This window comes from Scophthalmus maximus, chromosome 1, assembly GCF_022379125.1.
Source record: "Scophthalmus maximus strain ysfricsl-2021 chromosome 1, ASM2237912v1, whole genome shotgun sequence".
Classification (NCBI taxonomy): domain Eukaryota; kingdom Metazoa; phylum Chordata; class Actinopteri; order Pleuronectiformes; family Scophthalmidae; genus Scophthalmus; species Scophthalmus maximus.
In genome coordinates, this window is record NC_061515.1 from 20,553,760 (window position 1) to 20,579,191 (window position 25,432).

The window sequence follows — 25,432 nt, forward strand, 5'->3', positions numbered from 1 at the left end:
CCTTGTTACGTGCGACTGTTGTGGCAGCGCAACGCCGTAGTTGCGCAGCAGACCCGGGGCGGAGCGAGGAGGAGCGAGGCGGAACACGAAGGGAGGGGGGCGAGGAGTGAGCAGGAAAGCGCTGGAATCGACCATAGTCTCACAGGGCTGTTTATACAGAAAGAGGAGGGTGCTGTGTGGCTTGATCCTTGAGGTGTTTTGACATGGAATGGCAAAGACATGTAGTGCACACACCTGAAAACCAATGTAACTTGTGTAAAAGGGGGCATAATATGGGCCCTTTAAAGGTCATGGGAAAGTAAAACTTCATAATCTGGGTTTGGGTAAAATCGGAGGATTCCACTTTCAATATCAAAACGACCAAGAACACGTTCTTGATGCATCACGCGAGCAAGCGCACGCATCAGGCAGTGTGTTGTGTGCATATTGGTCACAAATGCAAACAGTGCACTGCAGGGTAAACACAGTAGCATCGTTGTAATCTGTTCTTTATTTTTCCCACTAACTTTTTTTTTGTATTGAAAAATACCAAAATTCCTCTCTAAGTGTTTCTGCTGCCATCGCACACCCCCTATCTCTCCTCAGCGACAGTCACCGACTCTCCAGGTCTCAGTCTTCTGTCAAGAGCCATATGGTACCATCAGAGCTCTGTGTGTGTGTGTGTGTGTGTGTGTGTGTGTGTGTTGGAGAGGGAGGGCAGCCGTGGCTCAAGGTGTCAGGAGGGAGGGTGGAGTTAAAATTAACCGCAACAGGGCTGATATCTGCACGGCAGGTCCTGTCTCTCCCTCTCTGCTACCCCCCTTCTCTCTCTCTCTCACACACACACACACACACGCACACACTCACAAGACACACACACACACACACACACACACACAAACGGTCGGTCTTCATAGTCCCCAGCCACAGACATCATCATCATCATCACACACACACATGCACACACACACACACACACACAACAGCAGCAGCAGCAGCAGCTCCCTCAGTCTGTCAGGAGTCGCTCCTCTCAACCACTTGGATTGTACAAGGCCAGCTGAGGACGCGATAGGAGAGAGAAAAGGGACGCTCGCCATCGGGGAGGAGAGCAGAGCAAAATATTCACACTGAGGATAAAGCTTCATCTGAGGCGGCGGGCGGCAGGCTGACGGCACAGCCAGTGGCACTGCAGAGGCACAACAGCACAGTGGGCTTAAGCGTCGCTGCGAGGGGTAAGACTGGCTTGGCTTGGAGAGTGTGTGTGTGTGTGTGTGTGTGTGGGTCAGACCCTGACAGATCCAATGTTCCTCTCTTTCATTTGGAGGCAAATATGCAAATGTGAAAGGATCGGATGCATGTCAGTGTGACTGTGCGGGGGTCTCACCTTTCTGGTAAAATATTGAAATTCTCGGCGAATGCATAACAAAGAGGTAAAATCTATATATTCGGTGACATATTTTCCTTATCTAGCTTTCTGGATTCCACGTATATTCTATATCTTCAAAGATACTGCTAGATTGAATTATTGTGGATTAAAGCTTGAATCAGAGATGCACGGAAATGTTTAAGTAGAGTGAATTTGCAGAAACACTTAGAGAGTGGGACCTAATCTTCGCGATGGCAGCTTTTCAGCAAGATTATTGCTAATAAGACAGATAGAGAGATTAGAGACCAGAGGGGTGAGACAACCGGAGTGTGGGTCAGAGGGAATGTCTGCTGATCTCAATTTAATCTAATTGGATTGAAATTAATGGACAGGAGATAAAAAGATCTCCGTTTCATTTTGATTGCAATGAAACAAGCCTAATTGTTCTTAATTTGCCGAAAATTACCCAGGCTATCCAATTTAATTGGCCGATGAGGGCCAAAGAGAATATCGCCCTGGAGGTGGTCAATATGTCAGTTTTTCCAAGCACATCGAAGCTCCTGTGCAGTGACACTGTCCTGAGTGGACACCCGGAGTCACCCCCGGAGTCACCCCGTGGCTGCAGCCGGGGGAATTTTCAAAGGGCAGCGTGTCCATGAGAACCCGCAACAGTGTCATACAGAACCCAAGTGCAGGGAGGACGTGTAAGGAGGGGAGGGGAGGGGAGGGGGTCGAGTTACCAGGCCGGCACTCATGTCTCAGTTTGGAAACATACTGAGAGGAGTGGGAGAGAGAGAGACAACAGTCAAATGTCAGGCCTATAGCGTTTTCTATGAAACTCAGACGCAGATGTTAAATTAAAAAAAAAACATTAAAAGAACATGCTATCATCACGGGCTCAGAGAGGATGTCCTGCGCTGGCATCTGTAGTTTGATTATGTGCTGGTATGTGGTGGTCAGCACAGTAAAAGGGAGATGTTACCAAGACAAGGATTAAGCATGGCTCTCAAAGATCACAAGCATGAATTATTAGGCTATGAATAAAAATAAAACCTATAGCTGCATTAAATGCTGCATGAGCAACTGATGGCCCATTTGGCTTTGCTTTTAAATAGACTTCAATAAACGTTAAAAACAATCAACAGGTGTTGAAACCCTTTCAACTTCCACAAACCTCCGTACAGTGAGTAAATATGTGTGCTGACAGAAGGACGCCCCGGCACGCTCCAGATGCAGCTTTAAAAGGCTTGGGATTTGGCATGTGCCGGGAAGTGACAGGTTAATCTGTTTAAGCGCGTACAGCAGCGGGGCGGAGAGCCACGGCCTTCTGGCGCTTGTAATCTGCCACCAGACAACAAGGGCCAAAACAGATTGATCAGCAAGTTGAAGGTGAATGGCGTTCGTTTTGTGTGGGTCATTTGAGTCTAAGTGGAGCTTGACAGTTTCGTCGGCTGCATTGTCCGTGAAGGCATCTACTGTGATGTCGCAGCACTGGATGATGGGGATGCACGTACAAGATCCCCATATTTCTTATGTTTGTTCCGGATTCATCCAGTTCAATTGAAAAGCATCATGGGCCATTGCATACCCTGCACACAGGTTGTATATAGGCTACTTAATATACATTACATCTACAACAGTATATTTGTCCTTCCACAGTTTCATAATACAAACATTTCCAAACAACACAAAAGACATCTTTCTTTGCTTCATTGTAGAGCTGTGTGCGGCGCTCTTTTGCCCCGCTGTCACTCCTTCACTCGCTCTCTCACAAACACATCTGACCGTCTGTTCACAGTCGGACTGACCGACTGAAATCCTGCCTGTGTCGCTTTCCTGTTAAAATATCTATAACGTTTTTACCGTCCCCAGGAGGCAGAATTGATCTTCTCGCGTGAATGTGCACATTGTGTGTAACAGGCGTACAATTCCTGGAAGACCTTGTCCCTGCTCTGCACAAGCCACTGTACAAACAGAAGTAACAGCTGTTTACTGATTAACAGGTTAATATCTTTACGCCTCTCAAATGAAACGCGGTGATATCATTGTTTGGCCGAACTGGCAACAACTCATCGGCAAACAGTACGCAACCTCTGTCGTGGCATCAGCGTTGGACGCCGCCGCATTTTAGGAGTGCGTGTAGTTGAATCACTGCATCGACGTTGATGCACCTGAGCCTCAAACTCCTTCTCTTTCAGCGTGATTGACAGTTTGAGGGTAGTGGGGCAGAGATCATTAGACATCACACACACATTTAAGGCAAACCTCCTCGCACCTTGAGCTTCACCAGCTGGAGGTCGGATTAGACGGGCCCGGCCCGGAGGCTTTGACGAAGGCGCATGATTCATCATTAGTGGGGGAGCTTAGCGGTGCGTTCCACGCCAGGGTGAGAGTGTGTGAAAGAATCAAGGCAGGTCTCGCCTTGATCAGCCCTTGAAAGCAGATCAAGCATTGATTACACCTCAGCCACAGTTTATTGTTCTCATCTCCCTATCATGTCTTGACACATCGCCCTGTCACATAATATGAGGAGATGGACGGTGAGAAGTTCATGGGTCGTAACTGTCATTCCGTGTGGCTGACGTGTGGCTGACGTGTGGCTGACGTGTGGCGGCTCCTCATATCCACCATAGGCTCGCGGGTGTGTGATTCCCAATAGGAATCAATGAAGTAATGCAACCCGGCTCAAGGTAAATCAGAATTCCTGAGCCGTGTGGATGAGATCAGCTGTTTTGTTTCAAATGAAACTTAATAATTCAGATGCCACCAGCCAGAAGTTTTAAGAATTTTAGGAAAACTTTGTGGAGTTTAGTGTAGATTAGTGTGGCTGCAGCTTTCAAGCGATGAGTGGTGGAGGTGGGGTCGGCCAGTCCACGAAGAGTGCAGATTGAGGGACACATGCTGACTTGTTTCAATCGCTGGGGTCCAGTTTCTCACGCAGAATACCAAACACCCTGGGCTCTGGGAAAAGAGTACTATATATACTGAGCGAGAGAAACGCCCGGTGTTGTCCAACATTAGTCTCCGGCTATCTACTCGCTTGCCTGACCTGCAGCCCGCCGCTGCCAAGTGGAGTCAAAATAAGTCAGCTGAGATCAGTTTGTACGGCGGGGCGGGCACTGAGAGATCAGCTGGAGGCAGTTCCCATGTGAGCCAGTGAAGACACACAAACAGAAAAGGTCCAGGGATGGGCGGCTGTAAAAATGGGAAAGGAAGAAAGGCTGGTAGCACTTTGTTTTAAGGTGTAGAAAGGAATACAGCGTCCGAAAATATGTTTTCAGCTCAACCCGTTCGCTCAGGATGTCAATCTTTAATGTATCATTTTTATAAAACACATTGGAGAGAGAGTCGTTCGATTATCTTTATGTTGGATCTTATTGATGACCCCCAGGTGCATCTCAACAGAAACAGCTCGCCTCCAGGAGCCTAAATAATATAATCCACATCCGTACATTTAAGCCTGTGCTGGCCCGAGCCGTTACGGTGTGATGTGGTGCCACAGACACAGTCACTGCTCAACTCTGTGGTTGCTCACTTGATGGGATCAGTGCACCACCGAGCATTAGTGATGGATGGCTGCCGGCGCGGCATTAAAAGCCATCAGCAGGGGAATGATAGCTGGAGGCAGTGATCATGTGTGGAAATTTAACATGGTGAAATTGAAAAAGCTGCAAAAAGCACACAGATCAATGTTTGAAGTGGCTTAAAAAGTTGACTGTGATCTGTGTCAAATCTGATAACGCTTTGTAGATGTATGTTTGAAACAAGGCTCACATTATTTCTCAATTTGCCATTTTCCCAGGCCCACACGAGACATGACACGATGTGACGAGTCAAACGAAAAAAGGAAAAGAGTCAACTGTGAGAATATCAGAAGAAGGAGGAGATGGTAAAATGAGCAAACATTTCAGCCTTTTTTTCCAAAAAGAAAATGTGCTACAGGCATTTGCAGGCCGGCGTCGTTTCTGTGGCAAACATTGCTGTAATGGTAGGAGAGGTTGATGCCTTATAATTATGATCTGGATACTTTAAAATCTTGGTGTGAACAGTAAGACTTTTAAGACCAGACTAATTAAATGAAAATAAAAATTATGAAAATAAGAGCGGAAGTTTAATAAAGACGACCAACTCGACCACCGAGCAGAAAAATCCAACATGATCCATGTGAGCCAAAAATTTTAATTCATATTCGGAATACTGGACATATCTGGACTGCAAAAGAAAAAAAAAAGGGTGGTGGAATAACTCCCATGTGCTACGACATGAACAATCCATTAATAGATGGACAACATATATGTGCTTATCATACTGCATGTAACTGACAACTTGTTTCTTATGCCAACCCACTCGATAATAATTAGTAGCAAGTAGCAACTTGTTATCAGAAAATATTCATTAGCAGAAGACATTTTAAACCCTAGCTGTCTTTTTATTTCCTGGTGCTATTACGGTAAGACATGTACATTGCCTGGATTTGTCGCCACGTTTTTTTTTATTCAGTGTCAGTGTTAAATATACAGCGAGGGTCCACTGAAGTCGCATTCCGCCGCCGGGCTGTTTGACAGGACCGGTGCTTTCCATGATGCAGCAAAACGCCGTCACGGCCATGCGGACAATGATGTCCGAGGCGGCTCTTGGCAGCCATGCTAGAGTTCTTCTCTACATGCATTCTTTAAAAGAAAGATTTGGCATTTAAATATTATCAATTTATGGTAAAGTGACATTTATTCAGTTGTCCATGTCGCCTCTTTATTCTGTTGGCAAAACCTTGATGGGAAGTAAAATCATCTAACATAAGTATCAACAGCTAACATGTTGTTATTAAATGTGATTAAACAAAATCAAAATTGACAGGTTTGCTAAATTCTGCGAAAAAGCGGCTTGTTCTCCACAAGTACGGCTTAGCTTAGCTTGATTTGCTGCCACAAATTGTGTAAATCAAATCTCAACACAGTTCTGCGTCATGCAAAACCACGACGTGAGCCAGCTTTCACCTCGTTGCTATTCCTCCATTGTCTACCCACCAGTCGTGAAATTCCTGGCATATGCAACATGATTGGATAAGGCGACACAGGTGGCAGTCGGGTGCTAAATATGTGCCACGGGACAAAAAAAACAACAAAAAAACCCCACACAGAGGAGACCTGCAGCGAAGGCTCATCTTTGAGCCCGCGCCTCCATTGTTTCCCCCCTTCTGTTTGCCGTCGCTATAGAGACGGACTCAGCTGAGTTGGGATGGCTTAGCGTGGCTCTGTGACTTTGCGAGGCCTCTGCATCTCTAAACGACACGGCCAATTATCGGGGCTATTTTCTGACGACCCGCTAACATTTTCCCCCGTCCCTCTTACTTTGGAGAGACGAGGCAATGGTTGAGGGCAAAGAGGAGCAGAGGTGGGAAGGACAGGAGCGTTACAGCGGTGAGAAATGTCACTGTCGCCTCCTGTGACAGTTAAACAGATTTGTCTTGAGTGGGCGTTCAGTCGGGACGGCTGCAGTGTCAGAATGGGATGAGGCCCACAGCTCGACAGCACATAGAGTCTACACAGTGAATGTAATGTACATTACACCCATCTGTCAAGATGACTCATAAGCAGCGCAGGGGGCCAAAGCACCAATAAGATCAACTGCAGCTTTGGGCAGCTCATCTTTTCCTTTCAAAAACAACCTTGCGTCCTCTCTCTTCGCCCCTTTTCATCTTTCGACCTGAATCTTGGGTTTTGCGGCAAGGCCGAGATACAGAGACTCAGCTGTCAGCTCCAAAAAGCATTCATTCTGAAGGTGCTGCCCTGAAGGAGAACTTATTTCCCACCTGATGTTGACTCTGTTGCCATGACTCATGGTGTAACGTGGTACCACGCAATGCACCGATACTCAGTGTGTGTGTGTGTGTGTGTGTGTGTGTGTGTGTGTGTGTGTGTGTGTGTGTGTGTGTGTGTGAAAAAGAAAACATGACTCAGCTCACTGAGAAAAATGCTGGTCTGCTGTTTGGAAGTAGTACAGCAACTGAATATTAACAAAGCTAAAGAAAGAGCGAGAAAACTGCACATGAGGGTGGGCTTACCTTGGGATAAAATTCCATCTCTTGTGCTTTACAGTGATTCCCCAGGCAAATGCTTTGTTAACTGACATATCGTAGACGGTCCTGTTTGGGGTTTTGATTTGGTGCTTCTCTCTGATTAGGTCCATTTTGGTTGGATCATAGTTTATAGTCTTCCAAAACAGACACCCATGCATCTGTCCACAGGAAACATGAGCACGAATGAATGACGACGTCGCTCTATAGCTACTGGATGTGTAAATAACCAGCTGCTTTGCTACAGTAACACTTTATCCGTATCAGCTCAGAAGGCGATAATTGCAGCATTGTGTTTACAGATTGATTATGCTGCCCCCAAAATTTTTCTTTTCGGTTACTCTAACAGTAAAGGTGTTTTCAATATTTGAAGACGGGTGGAGGTAATGACAATAAAATTGATAATCAAATTGATAATCAAATTGAAAGTGAAAACACCCGGTAAATAAGACCCCACAAGGACTTAATATTATTAAGTTAGTCATAAAGTCACTTACATTTTATCACACATTACATCACACACCAGGCAGCTTCATGGGGAGACTTCTGGGGAACTGGGAAAGACTGAAGGAACCAAAACAAATTTGGTACATTTAGTTATCATTTATCGTTTGCTCATTTCTTAAGTTAAAAAAATGGAAGTTGTATGCACAAAGAGAGCCATTAAGGGATTTTTAACTATGTCCCAATCACATTTTGCGTGCTAATACCAAGTGGGATGTGAGTATGTAGTGTGTTCACCTCAGGATAGTGACAAAGTTATGCATCATAAAGCACAATGAGTATGAAAGACACTGCATACCTCTGCCAATAAAGTAATTGTATTCGTTGTGCATTGCTGCATTTACTTATTATTAATCATAAGTAAAGCTGTGTCGGTAATGTGGATTCAGCATCGAACAGGTTTATTGCAAAACGGATCAGAAGTCTTCTGTGTATTTAAGGACAAAAGTTCAAGGACAAAAATGTCATCCATGTATAGTTTCAAATGAGGGCACACACATGGAGTCGTGTCTACAGTAAATACAACATGTTTTGAACGATGCACACTGAACAAGCCGCACACAGCACCCTCTAAAGACTTTGTCATCCAGAAATCATATTTGAGTCTCTACTTCCTCAGACGGGTGTGTTCAAGCTGCAGGAGGTGATGGAGACTTGCTGACTCAGACCTCTTCTTAACACCATGCTCACATACCGCCGCAAAAAAGTGGCAGCTTTGAATTTCCCGGCGACGCTCATTTAAAACATTTTGTTAATTGAATATAGGACACATATGCGGCAACTCAATTAAAAGCCTGCGCTGCTTTGTGATTTAAGCCGAGAGGTGGAAAGTACCTAACACCTGATAAATTAAAACCTGGGCTGCTGGAGGATAAATGCAGCAGAGTACAGTGCACTTCCTCAGCAGGACGTGGTCCAGTCCAACACCAGTCGGCACTCCTTCCCTTCCCCTTGCCTCGACTGTGCAGGGGGTTGGATGACCTCTAACTTTAGCCCCGGGGGTTTGTCGCCTGCTGGTCAGTTTGGATTACAGGCGAGAGAAAGCGGGGGGCATTAACTGGGGAGATAATGGGCATTAGCAAAATATTTCTGCCCCATTTTATGACTTGATATTTTAGGGAGAGTTCTTTTCTCTCACGCCTCCGAGAGTCGGTGCAGTTCAGGATAAATTTAAAATAAAATAAAAAAGATTCAATGCAAAATGTAACTGTAATGTAAAATGGGTTTTATTTAATTGTTTCATTGATAAATTGATTTATATAAGGGACCGTGTATAAAATACAAACATCTTAAAAAAGATGCTTTGTGCCAGATTCAGCTCCCAGCTCATCTTTCATCTTCAGTCCCTGGGCAGGTGAACACAGACCAGGACCTAACATCATCACCACAGACAGACCAATATCATATTCATAACCAGGCAGACATAAACACACAATAACACAATTCATAAAAACAAGGATATAAAGGATATAAAACAGATCATCACAATGTGAAGATTGACGCTGACAAGACAGGTTACTGCAAATCCATTGTTCTTCTACACAAGGGAAAAATATCATAGTGTGCGTGCCAGACTGACACGGAGCTTTTTCCGTGCTTTAATAGTTTAGGGGGGGAAAAGGCGAATTGTGCAAAGACGAAGATACGTTTAGGAACGAATCCCTTAGAAGCAGACTTGGAAGCTCGGCTCATTTGATCAGAGCAGAGCTAAGCTCTCCAATGTCGGAGGAGTAGAATTGTGCATAATCACATGCACCAAAAGGGCATCTGAATACAAAAATTAAATTGTCAAAGCTCAACGTTTTACACCTTAATCAGTATATCACAACGGGGGTACTATCACACTGTCCTGGTTCCTGTTTTAAGGGCAGTGACAGTAGTCGGATATTATTCTTCAAATTCCCATTCAGAGAGTTTCACACACTTACAGTGACAACTTGACTGACACAGGAAATGCAACCTCTTGGAGCAGAGTTCATCTTCCAGTCAACAGCGTCATGCGTGCGCGCCCGGGGCAAAGGAACAGCATGCGGGACCAGCTGATGGATGCTCTGACCCTGTAATCCACCACAGTCAATCCTCCTCCTACTTTTACCTAACTTTTTTAGATAACAATGAAAGAGAATAGCTGCTCTTCTGCTGTATGTCACTGATAAACTCATTGCTTGTTTGAGTCACTTCACAGAGGGTAAAGCTGACCAGACACAGCGGATACTCAGACACAATCATTGTAACATTAGGTTTTGGATGAACTTCTTTGACCGTTCGGCCACAGACACAATTATTACCGACAAAGTGGCAGACTGCTGACCAGCCGATGAACGCTTTGACTTTTTAATCTGCTGTCGACGACTGATGCAAAAAAAAAGGATCTGGACCCCTTGTTACTTTAAAGCAGTGGGGTCTCCAGTTTGAAACAAACTAATTGGCATGTAGTTCGGTAATGTTCCTCCAACCTAGTCTTTATATTCCTCTATATGCATAGATTCTTTATATACCCTAACCCATTGCTTATGAAGGCTGAAGCATCATTCAGTGTCCAAAAGCTCCAAAAGGCCACTCCCAAAAATACAAAAGTGCTGCCCTCTGCTGGCTGAACACAGCAAAGGTTCCAGACGAAGACACCCTCAGAATAAGACTTAAAACTAAGACAAAAACACCGAGATGATGCACAGAATTGGCCCCAAATACCTTGAAATCCAGAAAGTTTCAACTTAAGAAGCTTGTAATTGATCCAAAAGAGACATTTATGACTCATAAATAGCCCGCGGTATGATTGGTAATTGTGTTTATGCGTGAATCAGTTCCCATAAGCTTGACTGAAGTGGCACAAAAAGTCCTTATTGGGGTGCTGTCACATGAGCCTGGGTTTTTGATGACACCATTAGTTAAAATAGAGAAATATTTTTATGATTCATATCATTGAACTTGCTGGTTTTGTCTGCGTGTGTTCGTCTGTGTGTGTTTGTCTGGGATCCTAACGGGGCAGGGGGATTGCAGTGCGAGGACGTTTGGGCTCGTGGGTGATTCGTCTTCTTCCCTGGTGGCCCTTGTGGTGAGACTCCATTTCAACTATTCACACCATCCTACCATCGGATCTGTCTGGAGCTGCTCTGTCATGTTGGGCACAAGGGGCCCTTTGGAGGGGGGTGATGGAGCGGGAGGGGGAACAGGGGATCAGGTTGTGGTTTTTAAGATGTTGCCTTACCAGGAAAAATTCCGCGAGATGACCGTGAACTTAGGCAGAAAGTTTGAATGTGAAAATGATCAAAACAAAAGGTAAACTTTTGCAGCTTTTGCACAGTACAATCACATTTCTGTTCTTATGTCCCATATCTGTGATGTAGTCTGATTATAGATACTTCTGAGAAAACATCCTGGTGGTGAAAGTAAAAGAAGAATCAGGTGTAATATTGATAGTAGAAGCTAGAAAATTGATTGTGCGCAGCAAGATCATTTTACGTGACTAGAATACGCCATGATTTCAAAGATAGAAACAAGATAGACAATCTACTGTTTCCAAATCCTAGATTTTAAACCTTGGCAAGCACAGGACAACTTGCGGTGTACACTGTTACACCTACACACGCACACAGTGAAATTAAAATGCAGCATTTGGAGCCAGCCATGAGATCACGAGGAAGACATTCTCATGGCAACACTGCCGCTAGAAAGCGAACAAACAACCAGACTGCATGTGTGTCTGTGTGTGTTAGTGTGTTTGATCGTGCATTTACACATTCAGTGCAGCGAGCAGGACCGAGTGCACGTACGTTTGGCCACAGTTCATAGTTTAACATTAGACTTGGCCCTTCTCCCAGACTGAAAAACTCCATCAGATGTAAACCTGGCAGGAGGAAGCGTGAGTCCCCATCCGTGCTCCGTGGGACACATTACCTCCATTGTCCTCAAAGTCAGCGACTTAATGTGGCGTTACCCGGAAATATGTTCAGAGATCGTAAAAAGGATTGATTGGTTTGCTTTGGCTCAGAACGTGTGGAGAGTTTCTTCTCTTCGTCCCCGAGGTTTCATATCTGGTCCTGAGGTTCATCTGAAATGACTTCTGTTTACACATGTCTGTAAAAAGGTTAATCTCTCTCAAGTCAAAGCAGTTTACTTTGCACAGCTCAAAATCATAACTGTGTCTCAGAGGGGATTTCTGAAGACATATGGGCACAGAGTGATGTTTGTTCTCACCTTCATGTGAAAACTTTCTCTGGGTGTTAAATATGAGTTTGAAAGCCAATCATGCTTCAGTATGAAATGAACAATGAAACAAGGACGTTTGAAACCATCCGTGCACCTGCATGGATCTTTTGGTGAAGAAGCGACATCTTGTTTCCAGTAGTTACACTTTTGAAAAGAAAAAAAATATTTGCATATCAATTAATTTGTAGATTTATTTGTGTGGGAAAATGAGCAGATTTAATTTGACCATTTTTTGTCCATGTGTCTTCAAATATCTATTTTGAAATATATATTATATTACATTACATTCATTTAGCAGACACTTTTGTCCAAAGCGACTTACAATAAGATATAAGAACATAATTAAGTAATTGGGTCAAAACTAAGCAGAAACTGTCTCAGGTTGTTTTTCTTTAACTGGTGCCACTTCACATGTACAGTAAGGGATTACTTTATTGAGATATATGCACACTGAAACTTTTAGTTTTTACATTTTAAATGCAACATGGCGCCCCCTGGTGAAAAAAAGGTGCTCTTCAACTGCTTATTGTGAAGCAATAAATAAGTCCTGCAAGAGCGGATGGTAAACTATTAATGAGAGGAGATATCTTCCCTGATATGCTCAGTGTAGGAAATTGCTCGCATGAATAGGTCAATTCAGTGTTTTTTTGCCCGCAGTCAATTTCCCTGCTCCACTTCCAGCTGGAAGACTGACCCTGCCAAAGTGATGAGCCTTTAACATATTATCAGATTCAGAAATGTGTAGCGAGTTGTAATCGACCGCGATCCCTGTCAGACACGTCGGGCAAATGTGCAAAGCTGGCGGTGTCAGGAGTTTCTGGCCAGTCTCAAAGATTTCCTGGGATTGCATCATCTGGCAGAGAGGAAACATTAATGCACAAAAGAACAGGAAAAAAAAGTGCATGCAATAATTTTTTGCTGCTGTAAGCTCTGCAGCAGCGAGTCACTGTGACATATATGCAACAGATTCAAATAACAGTACAGTGTGCGTGTACTGCATGTGAGCAGGAACATCTCTGTTGGTCTGCCCGGTCATCTCCAAGCATTCCGCCGTGGCCCATTTGCGGAAATTACAACCCGTGCCCTGAGCAGTGGACAACTTCAGCGCCGGGGAATTCCCAGACCACTTCTCTTGTTGCTCCGCAGTCCAGCAGCGCTAATGCTTGCAGGAAACATCTCCGACAGTTTTATGGCGCCTCATTTGACCTTGAGGCGGGATGATGCTACTAGGCTACCTGTTGCTGCAGCAACACCCGTGCTGTTTGTATACATTTCTCTGTTGTGGCCTGATGATGAAATCCCCTTGCAGCACCGCATGCTGCTCTCCAACGATCATTCTTTGGGCGCCGTTGGCTCGACTAATGCCTTCAACGCCATTTAATAACACTTCAAACACAAGTAAAAACACTAGGACTATATTATATTTACATCAGCAGGAGGAGACACACTTTAGTCCACTGTATTCTTCCAAAACAATCCCTGTGCTCTCTAGCGGTACATATTTATTGCCACTTAATGGTCTTACTGAAACCATTCAAACAGTATATCTGTCTGCATGTCATAAAGGCACGGTTACATGCACGGGTTCCGATGAGTATAGTGCACAGAGGTCACCGCCACCATGCAACCGAGATAGCTCAATGCAAAACAGCCGACTCCTGCACCATGAAAACGAGAAAATGTATCACACAAACTCTCTTTCAACATTCTTATCGAGCTGATTTCAAGATGTTTTCAATCTGCCCTGCCAAATAAATGTGAACCTCCCACCGAGCCCAAAGCAAAAAGTGTTGATTTTTGCATCGCGGAGCTGCCTGACCTCCTCTGGCTCTGCAAGTTTGTAGCTTAATCATCACGGACAGTGAATTTCTCCTGGTTTTATTTCTCTTTTCTTTTCTTTTTTTTCGTCGCTCAGTGCATGGCCTTGCAGCCATGCGTGCATATCATTATGGTGGTGAAAACTCTGCATGGATGACAATGAAGATGCCGCAACATTAATCAGAAGGAAAGTACTAAGAAAAATGGATGAATTACTGATTTCATGAATATGCAAGCATGTGAGGCACAGTCATTGCAAAGGACGATACAAAAAAAACAAAAAAACAGGCATCACACCGCCTGCAAAATTAACCTGAATCCAAAAGCCTTCCTGCCAGTAAAATGTCAGACACAAAGAGATGAATATCCTCCTCCTCTAAAAAACGGATATCAGATTATACGGCCATGTACACGGAGGCCACTTCACATTCATCACACCCGACCGGTAGCTTATTAACGGTGTGAGAGACGAATGACACCTGATCTGATTGTACACGGATCAGACTTCACATGCTGCCGTTCACCGCCGCCTCCAGTAATGATGCGGGACGACACGCTGACTGACCTGAGTCAATACATGCTGCGGTGAAAATGAGCATTATTAAATTTGATTTAGTCACACCTTCCCCTTTACGAAAACCAGCTTCCCCCTGTGCATTAACAATTGTTCATGGCCACGGCCCAAGGCCAGATTGTGTGGGTTATGGAGAGAGGAAGGCCGCTGCTGTATCTGTACAATTATTCACAGAATTTAAAAAGGCCGAAGAAGAAAAAATAATAATCTGATAACTCAGTTTAAAATATAATTTCCACCCCTTCACAGGTTTTGTCCTAATATGCTTTAAGGATATTTGCTCATAAGCTTTCTAGATGACAGCTAGAAGATCAAGATCTGAGTTTATAGTTTGAAGAATCTACTCATACCCATATGAAAGCTGTTTGCAAATCCATGCATGAAAGTTCATGCTTAAAGTTACAGCGAGTGAAGATTTCATGTGTCCACTAAGCTGCAGACGACCAGCAGATCCTCCAAGGGATATATGCTGCTGCTCCTACAGCTCCCCCTCTCCTCTCTTCCCTTACCCTACTTCCTTTTGATCTGCATTTCTCTTCCCCTCAATCATACTGACAGCAGCATGATGTCAGGCGGCAGGAATTTACTCCGTGATTTGTGTGTGCCTGCGCGGCAGCAGCGGTGGTGTACATGTATGCATGTGTTCTGTGCGTGTCTGTGGGTTACTGCCCGCATGCCAAACTGTCCACATGGGCTGTCGTTTGCCTGTGTGTGTGCGGACTGAAGAGATATAGTTTTTAGAAGCACACCTGTTTCCTCACCTTTCACCTTCTTGTTTTTAACGGCCCTCCCTCCGCTTTACCTCCAGCTCACATGAAAAGTGAAGTCATCACGAGAGGCCATCCTCTTTTCTTTCTTTTTTTTCAGCTTAAGTGTTCATTTTAAGAGATTCTGGTGTCCTGGGGAGTGTGTACTTTAGAGCATATTGACAAAATTTGGGAAACATGTGGCAAAGGATTTTTTTTTTTATGTGCATATGGGGCAAGGTTGTTGTTCCAGTTTCCAGAGTCCAAACAGTCACAGAAAAGGTTCACAATTGTAAAATCCCCAAATAATAAGCATAATGGCTTTTCCAAAGTGTTCAGATGTGTGATAAAATGACTTGATGGCCAGTATAGACAGACTTTATGGGGTTTCTGAGCTAGTGACTGGCTGGGTGGCTGGTTGGCTTAGTGAGTTCATTGCGTTAAAAAGCCTTTGAATGAATGAGCCTTTTGACCTGGTAGCTAGTTGGGAGAAACCTTGGTGGTCCCGGCTAGACTTGTCCAAACTGCCAACAGTTTCCAGTAACAGCTTTGCTCTTGGCCTCAGACGTTGTCCTCGCTGCCTAATGAGAGCACGAGGTAATGGAAGGGCCCCAGGAGAGGAGGAATAAAAAGAAAAAAAAGTTATGAATGAATAAGCAAGCTATGTTTTTTTTAAATTAATATCGCTAATTTTAAACCATGATAGCAATGTGATTATTGGATGCATTGCCATAACATATGTCCATGTCTGTATCATGGATGCATTAGGATGATAATGAAAACACTATCCCCCCATTTAGTTGACAAAATGAACATCGTGCTGTATTGCAGGAGATTTTACACAACCACTTGAGGCCATAAACTCCTCAGGAAAATGTTTACTGGCCTTAAAAATCAAGTGAGAAGTTTTCATAGACTTCTATAGAGACTGGCTTATTTTTGCAACCAATGGAGTCGCCCTCTGCTGGTCATTTGAGAGACTAAAGGCTTTGGGCACTTCCACATTGGCTTCACTTTTCTGGAAGCGGTGACTACGTCTATCCAACTCTCCTTACACATCCAAGCACCACGTGAACCTCAGGCGGTCTTAGACTTGAAGTGCTAAAAAGCAGACGTTGACGTACTAACCATCGATAGGTAATGTGGTAAAGATAGCGTACCTACTTCAGAACTCTCTTTAGCTTTTTCCTGCTTTCTACGACCCCAATCCTCTACAAAAGCTCCTGTGTGTGCACACACACGTTATACGCCCATATATATAAATGTATGCATACCTGACATGGGAAGTCATAGGCCTGTGCTTGACTGATTCTTTTCAGCGCGTTGCCTTTATTATCAAACCAAACAAGTCTGTTGCATAAGATCTGAGCACCTGCTAATGAAAGCTTCACCTCCTGGCACCGGTCCAGAGCAACAAAATGAGAAATGACCGGACTTTTATTCAATGCTGCTCCGACACTGTGCTGGATGGGATTAGTAAGAGGACAAAGCATGCGGTAAAGTCATCTCTGGGCAGTTTCTCAAATGTCCCCCAGACCTGTTCGTTCACGCTGTTATCGTCTATTAGTACATCTAATGATGGAAATCATGGTGCGCTATTATTGCGTTGGAAGCACAGGTACCAACACGACACTACGGGACGGCCGCTCAGTAATGCCGTGACCTCATTTGAGATATTGACGATTACATCAGTGTTCCAAGGAAAAGGATCTTTTTAATTAATTCAAATATCCATTCTGTCACCGGGACAGATTCATTCATGTCTGATTTCATCTGATAAAACCGGCTCTGGCGTCGTTACCTGACGTCTTGTGTTACAGAGGGAGGCTCATTAACTTGTAACTCTGTGTTTTGGCAGTCTTTTTTTCACACCTTCACCGAGCTGACGACACCGCCACAACACGGTCATGGAGAAAATATGAGCACACACAAGGGTACACAAGCATTTTCAGAGCCAGTGTTTTTTTTTTTTTTTTTGCCTCCTCTAGGATGGCTGAAAGGAATATTTCCAAACTTCCCCCTGTGCTTTCATTTGGCACCGCTGCCTTCCGGAGCCTATTTAGATTAGACTATTTAGACTGTATTTAGATTTGGACTGTGTTGGTGTAAAACCGATTGCAGCTGATGGGACTTAAAACTTGATAATGAAGAAAAATTGGATTGACTCAGGTTTTATCAAATCAACTGCAGGGGAATCAGTTTATCACGTTGACTTGATAAAAAGGAATGATTTGTCTTGTTTTTGTCACGTTTGGAAAAGTTTATTTTGGACCAATATCTGTGAGAGTTTTTAAAGCTCAATATGTTCTACTAATTATTCTGGGACACACAATTTTGGCATAGTTGGTGTGATTCAAATCTTCAAAGGTGTTTTGAGCAGTGTAGCTACAGTTATTTTCTTTTGGACAGCACTTTTGGAAATTTGCTCACCATTCCAGTGCTTTCAATTTGAAAAGTTTCCCGTAACCAATAACCCAGTTCAGGAAAATCAGCACCATCAATCACCACACAGTAGATACATATACACTCTTTGCGCAACCTATTATTCAACCATGAGAGCAAAAGACTGATTGGGAGATACGTCAAACCCAATGTGAAGCTCTTTTCCTGTCCCTTCGCTGAACCGTTTTAGGAACTATGTGATATATTTCTGATCCATTCTGGAGATTTTGCAGATACGTGTCACTTACACGTGTAGGAATCCCAGCGGGGCTGCGTTACACGTCTGGAACCCTTGGTTTTGTTGAACGATCTCAGCTCGAAATCTGTACTCTCAAGCTCGAACGCACGTGTTTGTCAGTGTGAGCGTCTGTGTGCGTTTGCTGAGCAGAGTTTGATCACGTTTGTTTGATTATCTGGTGATATTCCTCATATCCACGCATAGCCTAAATCTTTGCAAATGCACACACACACGCTCATGGGAGCGAGCGTGCGCACACACACCTTGAGCAGCTCCGTCTATCGCCTGTAGCCCAGCGCTCTGAGTAAGTCGATGTGGAGTCTGTGTTAGACAGCAGGGAATTACCTCAGCTCTGAATCATGTGGCGCCATGCCTGGAGTGTTCACAATGCAATCACCCGGCCATCTTTCTTACTCACAACTGTCAGAGGGCCTCACACACAGAGGCTGGACGCACACTGCAGGAGTCTGCAACACGCTGTTCCCAAGCTCCAACTGGACCGTCTCAGGCAAATGCAGTCGGAGTGCTGAGACGTGACTTTAATCTGTGTCTCAGCGGCAGCCTTGGAAAAACTATTATTTTTCTAATTTTTAACTTTGTTATCCTTTTTATTGGACGGTCAGTAAACGGGGGAAAAAAAAGTTGAAACAGCGTGCACACAGGTACAGGCAAGTGTAGGTGGCTGCCAATGCAGGATATATATCCCATTTAGCATTAGAGAACCTCGGACTGGCAGTGGCAGTAGTTATAAACTCAGACTAACAAGGTTTGCTCTACTTTTGAGCTGCTTTTTGAAGTAGTTACTGTGAAGTAAAAAAAAGAAGCAAAACCACAGTGTAAGAATACTCACAAATAAAAGGCCTGCATCCAAATATTAATGACATATACTGTATAGGCAACATAGAGCCAGAATTGACCAACACTGTTTTCTATGGGGAAGTTTAATCTACGCATTTGATTTGATTTTCCTATATCATTCATCACTGTCCAAAGTTTTGTCCACAACATATTTATCTGCTTAATAATTGTCTTTAAAATATAGTGAAAAGTACATTATTTACCTCTGATTTTTAGTGCAGTAAAACTATAATGTAGCATAAGTAAATAATAAGGTTTCAGTAGTCAAGAAGTTGAAATTAAAGGGAGTTGTTGGCACATTCTTTTAGTGTCACAAGACATTTTACAAATTCCAAAAGAAATAATACCTTTTTCTAAAATACTCAGCAGTTTCAATTATTATAAACTCATTTATAATTTTACAGATTTTTCAGTTGACTGTTGAACTATTAAAATAAAAAATACTTCTGTGGTCTGAACGAATGAACTACTTAAGCGTGGACAAAAGCTCATACTATCACCTACTTCTGAGCTAACAGGAAGCCGTTTATTGTCAGGAGTACATTATTATTAATAGTGACATCATTATTTTTGTGTTGCCAAGTAACGAATGACAAAATAAACCGGAGTACATTGTTGTGAAACACCGTCTTTAGCTGAAACTGCAACTCTTAAACTCAGTTTGTCGGAAACATTTTGAGCCGGATAGATGATGATGTAATACCTTTGGGCAGATTGTTCTCGCTTACATCAAACACTCAGAAATGAGTCCCAGCATGCTTTTGGTTCTGATTTACCTTTTTGGATATATTTATTTAGTCAAACCTATTGCTGAAAAAAGTAATAAATTACTTGGCAAAGGAGCTTACAGTGCTTTTGCGGCTTACAGCATTTATCTATTTATCATCGTTTGATTGAGAGTCAGTGAGTCACTCAATGGCCCATTCATAAACCAGATGCCACAAAGACACACTGTACACTCCAAACAGACCTTGGTCGCCACAATGCGTTTGATTCATAGCTCACTAAGTCCTATCCGCTGATGTTACCCCTTTTTCCGCTCGCTCTCCGGGCCCAAACATATCAGACCACCAATCAACATCTGTACAACGGACAAATTAGGTACACAAGACGATCACAGCGCTCCAGTGTCGTAATCCTCTGGCAGACTGATTTGGCTGGCTCTTTACATACAAAATAAAAAAAGGACTCAAATAAGCCACAGCACTGTCAAAGAGTTTGCGGCATAATCGTCCTTTTTTGGCCGGCGGTACGCCGTGGCGATGATGACTCTATTCCCCCGAGTGACTTATATTGGAGGCAATGACAACATGTTGCTGAGTAGTACAGATGACAAATGTGGAACTGGATGTATGATGCAGGTGTGGTTTACGTCTCGCTTACAGTATGATGACAGGCTGCATTTGCACAGTTTGTATTGCAGCAAACAGAATTCATGTTAACCTGCACTCCCTCCATTAGACTTTAATATTTCTGCTGCTATCGCTGACGAACCTTGCGTGTTTGTCCTCACTGTGTTGTTTGGTGCAGTGTTGTCTTATTGTCCGGCGTCTAGAGTTTGTTTAAGGGGAAGTCTGTGTAGGAGTTAAGCTGCCGAGGACGGTGGAGTGAAAATGGCATCCATGCCCACTAATGCACAAATTCTCTGGCCCAAAAAAGTAAATAAAGCATTTCACCAATCACAAAGTAACTCCTGGAATGCACTAAACGTCACAGATAGATTAAATACGACGGCGTAAAAGCATCTAGAGTATTTTGTTCTTTTTAGGTACTTCAAAGTCAAGGACGTGAATTCATATTTGGCACATTATGTATTCCATTGGCTTTTTTGTTTCTGATTTACCGCAAGGATAAATTATGAAAAAGACACGCAAAGATACACAAATTGTGTGTCTGCTTAACTGCAGGATACAAAAAAAACATTCTTATCTTTTCATATTGCATTAATTCAACAGGTAGAAGAGCATGCGATCCCGCAGCAACAGTCTGGAGGACATAACCAAGGCCAAGCTCGTGCAGCAGCAGCAGCAGGCGGACACACGCAAGCGATCCGCGGAGCGAGAGGATCCCTCGGGGAGGGCCGAGCGCCGCGGCCGCTATCGCGAACTGCCGGATGACACTGGCACTGTTCAGCGCAACTATAACATGGCAAAGAACAGCACATGTGCCGGTGGGACCGGCAGTGGCAGTGGTGCTACGAAAGGAGGTCGGAGGGAGAAGGGCAGGGACCTTTCCCGAGATGACCTCGTCTTTCTGCTGAGCCTGCTGGAGGGAGAGCTGCAGGTAATCCAAACTGTAGAGGTGACACAAAAGCGTGATCAAACATGGGTTTAACGGCAGCAGACAGGCCTGCACACATGGCACTGACCCCAGTGGGACATATAGTCAGACACAGTGGCTCAGTGGGCATGTAAAAAAAAAGAGTAGTTGATGGTTTCAAGCAAACAAAATTACAGTTCACGAAGTTGAATCTAACCAAATTCATAATCGTCCCCGACTGCAGGCCAGAGATGAGGTGATCACAGTTCTGAAGGCGGAGAAAATTGACCTGGACCTGCTGGAGGCCAAGTATGGCTTCGTCACACCCCAGAAGGTCCTACAGGCCCTGCAGAGAGACGCCATCCAGGAGAAATGTGACGGCTTCCAGGAGGACATTTATGAGAGGCCCATGTTAGAGGTAACATCAACTGTCAATTAGGTTAAAAAAAAGAATTTGTTGTCTAAAATACCCTTCAAACACAGCAGTCCAGATGTGACTGAGATTTTCTGCCCCCCCACCACAGCTGGACAAGTTAGTGGAGAAGCAGAAGGAGACCCATCGGCGGATGCTGGAGCAGCTGCTGATGGTGGAGCAGTCGCACAAACAGGCGCTGTACAAGCTGGAGGACGAGAAGAAGAACCACGGGGAGTTCATGAAGAAGAGCGACGAGTTCACCAACCTGCTGGAGCAGGAGCGCGAGAGGTCAGTGTGTGCGTTGAACGATGATCACAATCGTAAATGTATTTGCGTTGGTTTCCTCGGAGAGAGCACTGTGACGCGTGCTGCGTGTCCCATTGAGGTCCAACACGCTGAAGAGCAATACAAGGGAAGCGACATTGTCAAGTGACCACGCCGCCACACACTTTGGAGTCAACGCCTGAATTCAGCAGCTAAGTGCGGCATCAAACCGGCCGCAAGAATTACAGCGAGTGCCGCTTTCCTATTTTTCTTGCAATATCCATCATCTCCTCGCTGTCCCTGCAGTACGAGCGTCTTTACGAGTCCATGTCGGCATGTTTTCCAGAGTCAGAGGGCCACTTGAATAATTTTAATAATTTTGTCTTTTCCCATGACCTTGTGATGATGGAGTGGCCACTGAAAGAATGTTGAGACCAGAGTGACGTGCTCAAGAGCAGTTTTCTTCGGGACATGACGAGTAGAAGATCCTTTACTTTTATTGTCAACTTCTGTTGAACTACTCTGCACAAGATAAGATTTACATTATACCACTCGGCTTCATGGGTGCACTCTGGATATTTGTGAACCAGAGTGAAACCATAAGCTTGGAAAACTAATACACAGCCAGAGTGAATCTGCATTTCATTGCCTCAAAGGCAGCCGCTCATGATGAAGGACACTTAAAAAATTTCAGACTGTTTATGCAGTGGTTGCATAATGTGTTGTAATGTGGTAACTCCCTAAACTGTCCCGAGTTCGTAGGAATTAGAATTGCTTGAATTTGCAGTTTACCTCGCACTCAGATATTTACGCTGCACACAGTGAATACTGAGCTTGCCTACAACACACTCAGATAGACGCACGTCCATAAAAACACAGACACACACGCACCCTCAGCAATTAATTTCACAAAGGAAACACAGCTGGACATCGGCCCGTGACCTATTTGGGACAATCGCATCATTACACTTCAGCCGTGGCAGTGTGTTTGAGTTGGACCGGAGCGCCGTGGGACTGCGGCCCGCGCTTTGTCACTGAGCACGTCAGGAAGGGACAGGCGGCCATGAAAAATACGCCTATGTCCAGGGTCGGGCTAATTACCGCGTGAGAAAAGGTGAAAGATTTATTGAACTGAGAGTAAATTAAAAAATGAACAACCTAATGGCTCCGAGAAGCATCAATCACACTGCATGTTCAACAAGATGCCAGATTACCGTGAAAATAGTTGATGGGAGTGTATTTTTGCAGTTACAGACTTAGCGCACGTCCATTGATGCAAGTAGAAATGTGTGTGTGTGTGTGTGTGTGTGTGTGTGTGTGTGTGTGTGGGTTGGCGTTCAACATCTGCTGTTGTCATCTGTCTCTAGAGGTTGGACGCAGCCTTGTTTATGTAGCTGAGGACTCCGTTACAGTCGTGGACACGAGCCCGTGTGAAGTAATCAGGTAAATGCGCGTGTTCAGAAGGTGTCCTATTACCTCATTCCCCCTCGCCGAGTTGTTTGTCCAGACAATCCTCAAATGAGACGTTATGTTTTTCAGTGCCGCCATATGGATAATTATGAGTTAGGTATATGGCCTCGCTGTAAGTGTACATGAGAGGGCTCAGCTCCTTTTCCTTCATGGTTGAGGGGGCCGAGCAGCATTTGAACTGTTGCTGTTACCTAGGGTTGTAAAGGTCAGTTTTCACAGCACTGTCGGATGGATATTTATCATAATTTTTGTCTTTTGGAGTCGTGGTCATTAATTCTGATTAAACTTTAACCTCACGTATTTATCTCTGTATTGTTTTCCTGTGATATTTTGGATTCAGGCGTTTTGGGAATGCTCACTTTTTGGTACCCAAAAATAAAAACTGGCCTTCGACCCTTTTGATTACAGTCACGACCCTGGTCTACTTTGAAAAGTAACTCATTGAACTCTTTGGGGCAAAGTTACACAAACTTGGGGGGACTCTACGGAGCCACAGCCACAAATCTGTGAGTGATACGGCTCCTAAAATGTTTTTTCAGACAGAATTGAGAGATTGGTACAGACCAAAACACAACTAACAATACTGAAAAAAAACCCTGTTTTCCGGCAGTCAGTACAATTTAGGATGTACTATGCTATTGAAACATCAGGAGCGGATCACAAGCGAGTTTTAACAAGACGTAGAGAAGATGTATTTCTGTCATATAACAGTCCGTTGAGCCTGTAAAGATGTTGAGGTAGACATGTCATCGTGAGTGCCTCAGGCAGGAAGAAACAGAGGATCCCTGAGGAGCTTGAGTAAACGACGCTTTAGTCCATCGCCCGAGCACAAATCCCAGAGTTTGTTCAGCGGCTTCTGTTCTGCGCTGCGCTCTTTCCAAAACATTATTACAGAGTGCTAGAAAAAAACAAAACTGCAAACCCCCACAAGCGTTGACTTCTAAAAAGGGAAAAGGCACTTATCACTTGTTGGAGGAGAAGCTGAAACAGCACTCTGTGTGTTTTTTAGAGCAGCTGCCATGGCTCACCGTGCTGTACGAGAGGCACCGCAGTGCAACGGGCTTTTGTTTCACTCTCTCGTGTTAATCCAGAGTTGCGCGACGCATTTTAAATAAATGTAATCATTTCCGTTTTTTTCCGGGATTGCATCCTGCAGCATGGTTTGGAAATGGACAAACTCTTTTTCTCCCCCACTTACTTACTTTCTTTCGTTTTCTAAATGCACACACACACACACACACACACACACACACACACACACACACACACACACACACACACACACACAATTGTGCACACTTCACATTTGTCAACTCCTCATCTCCTGCTGCCTTCTTTTTTGAAACCTTATTTCTGACCGACCTCCTCCCTTGAAGCCCTAAAAAGCATGTAAAAATCCAGGAAGAGGTTTGGGGATGAACCTGGTTTCCCTCTGATTAATAGTCGATCAGGCCGCCTCACATGAGTGATGACCTCATCGCACGTCGGGTACTGCAGGAGCAGCAGGGGTGTGAGAGCGAGAGCGACATCCTAACCATCAACAGATGTTACTTTAAACATGACTTCAGCTCACAGATACACACACACACACACACACACAATGCACACAGCTACGCCACGACAGACCTTTTGCTCGCCTCTGTTCTAACTGACTAACACGGAACAAACTGACACGGAGCAAATTTTTTATGATCATATGTGTCCTTTGGTGTAATGCATAGTGTTAAAAAATGAACCAATATACCAACATACTGGTACAATACAATACATCATGTGATGTATGAAAACAGAAGCCAAGAATCAAACATCCAATCCATCCTTCCATCTTCAATATTAAAAGTTACCTCACGTGCTGACGTCTGCAGACAGCGGCTGGTATTAGGCACGACCTCTGAATCCCAGAGCTCTTGTGATGTAATCTCACGTTCACCGAGCCAACTGGTCTGGGATCATTTTATGCCAAAGGGAGAAGAGAGGCAATATGTCTACTGAGGCCAGGTTTTAGTTTCTTTTGAGGAGGACACACTCAGGTCCTCACCAGGACGATAGCCTGCTACAGCACAAGGGCTCACATGATGGGACATTTACAACACAACGAAACAAACTACAACTTAAATCAAATAATTTATATATTTCTCCAACTGTTACATACATATTTTGCCTTTATAACCCCATTCCCTATGTATGATATTGAATCGATATGAAACGGGGATATAT

At 44.1% G+C, this 25,432-nt stretch overlaps 1 protein-coding gene across 1 annotated transcript in view; it reads left to right on the forward strand.

Annotated features, from left to right (window-relative positions):
* The first annotated feature begins 818 nt into the window (after positions 1–818).
* Positions 819–25,432, forward strand: part of filip1l (filamin A interacting protein 1-like) — a 60,972-nt gene continuing 36,358 nt past the window's right edge. The window contains exons 1-4 of the mRNA XM_035625325.2: positions 819–1,211; positions 20,763–21,090; positions 21,311–21,484; positions 21,591–21,769. Of these exons, the coding sequence (XP_035481218.1) occupies positions 20,773–21,090; positions 21,311–21,484; positions 21,591–21,769 (671 nt within the window). The 5' untranslated portion in view covers positions 819–1,211; positions 20,763–20,772. The remainder of the gene's footprint in view (positions 1,212–20,762; positions 21,091–21,310; positions 21,485–21,590; positions 21,770–25,432) is intronic.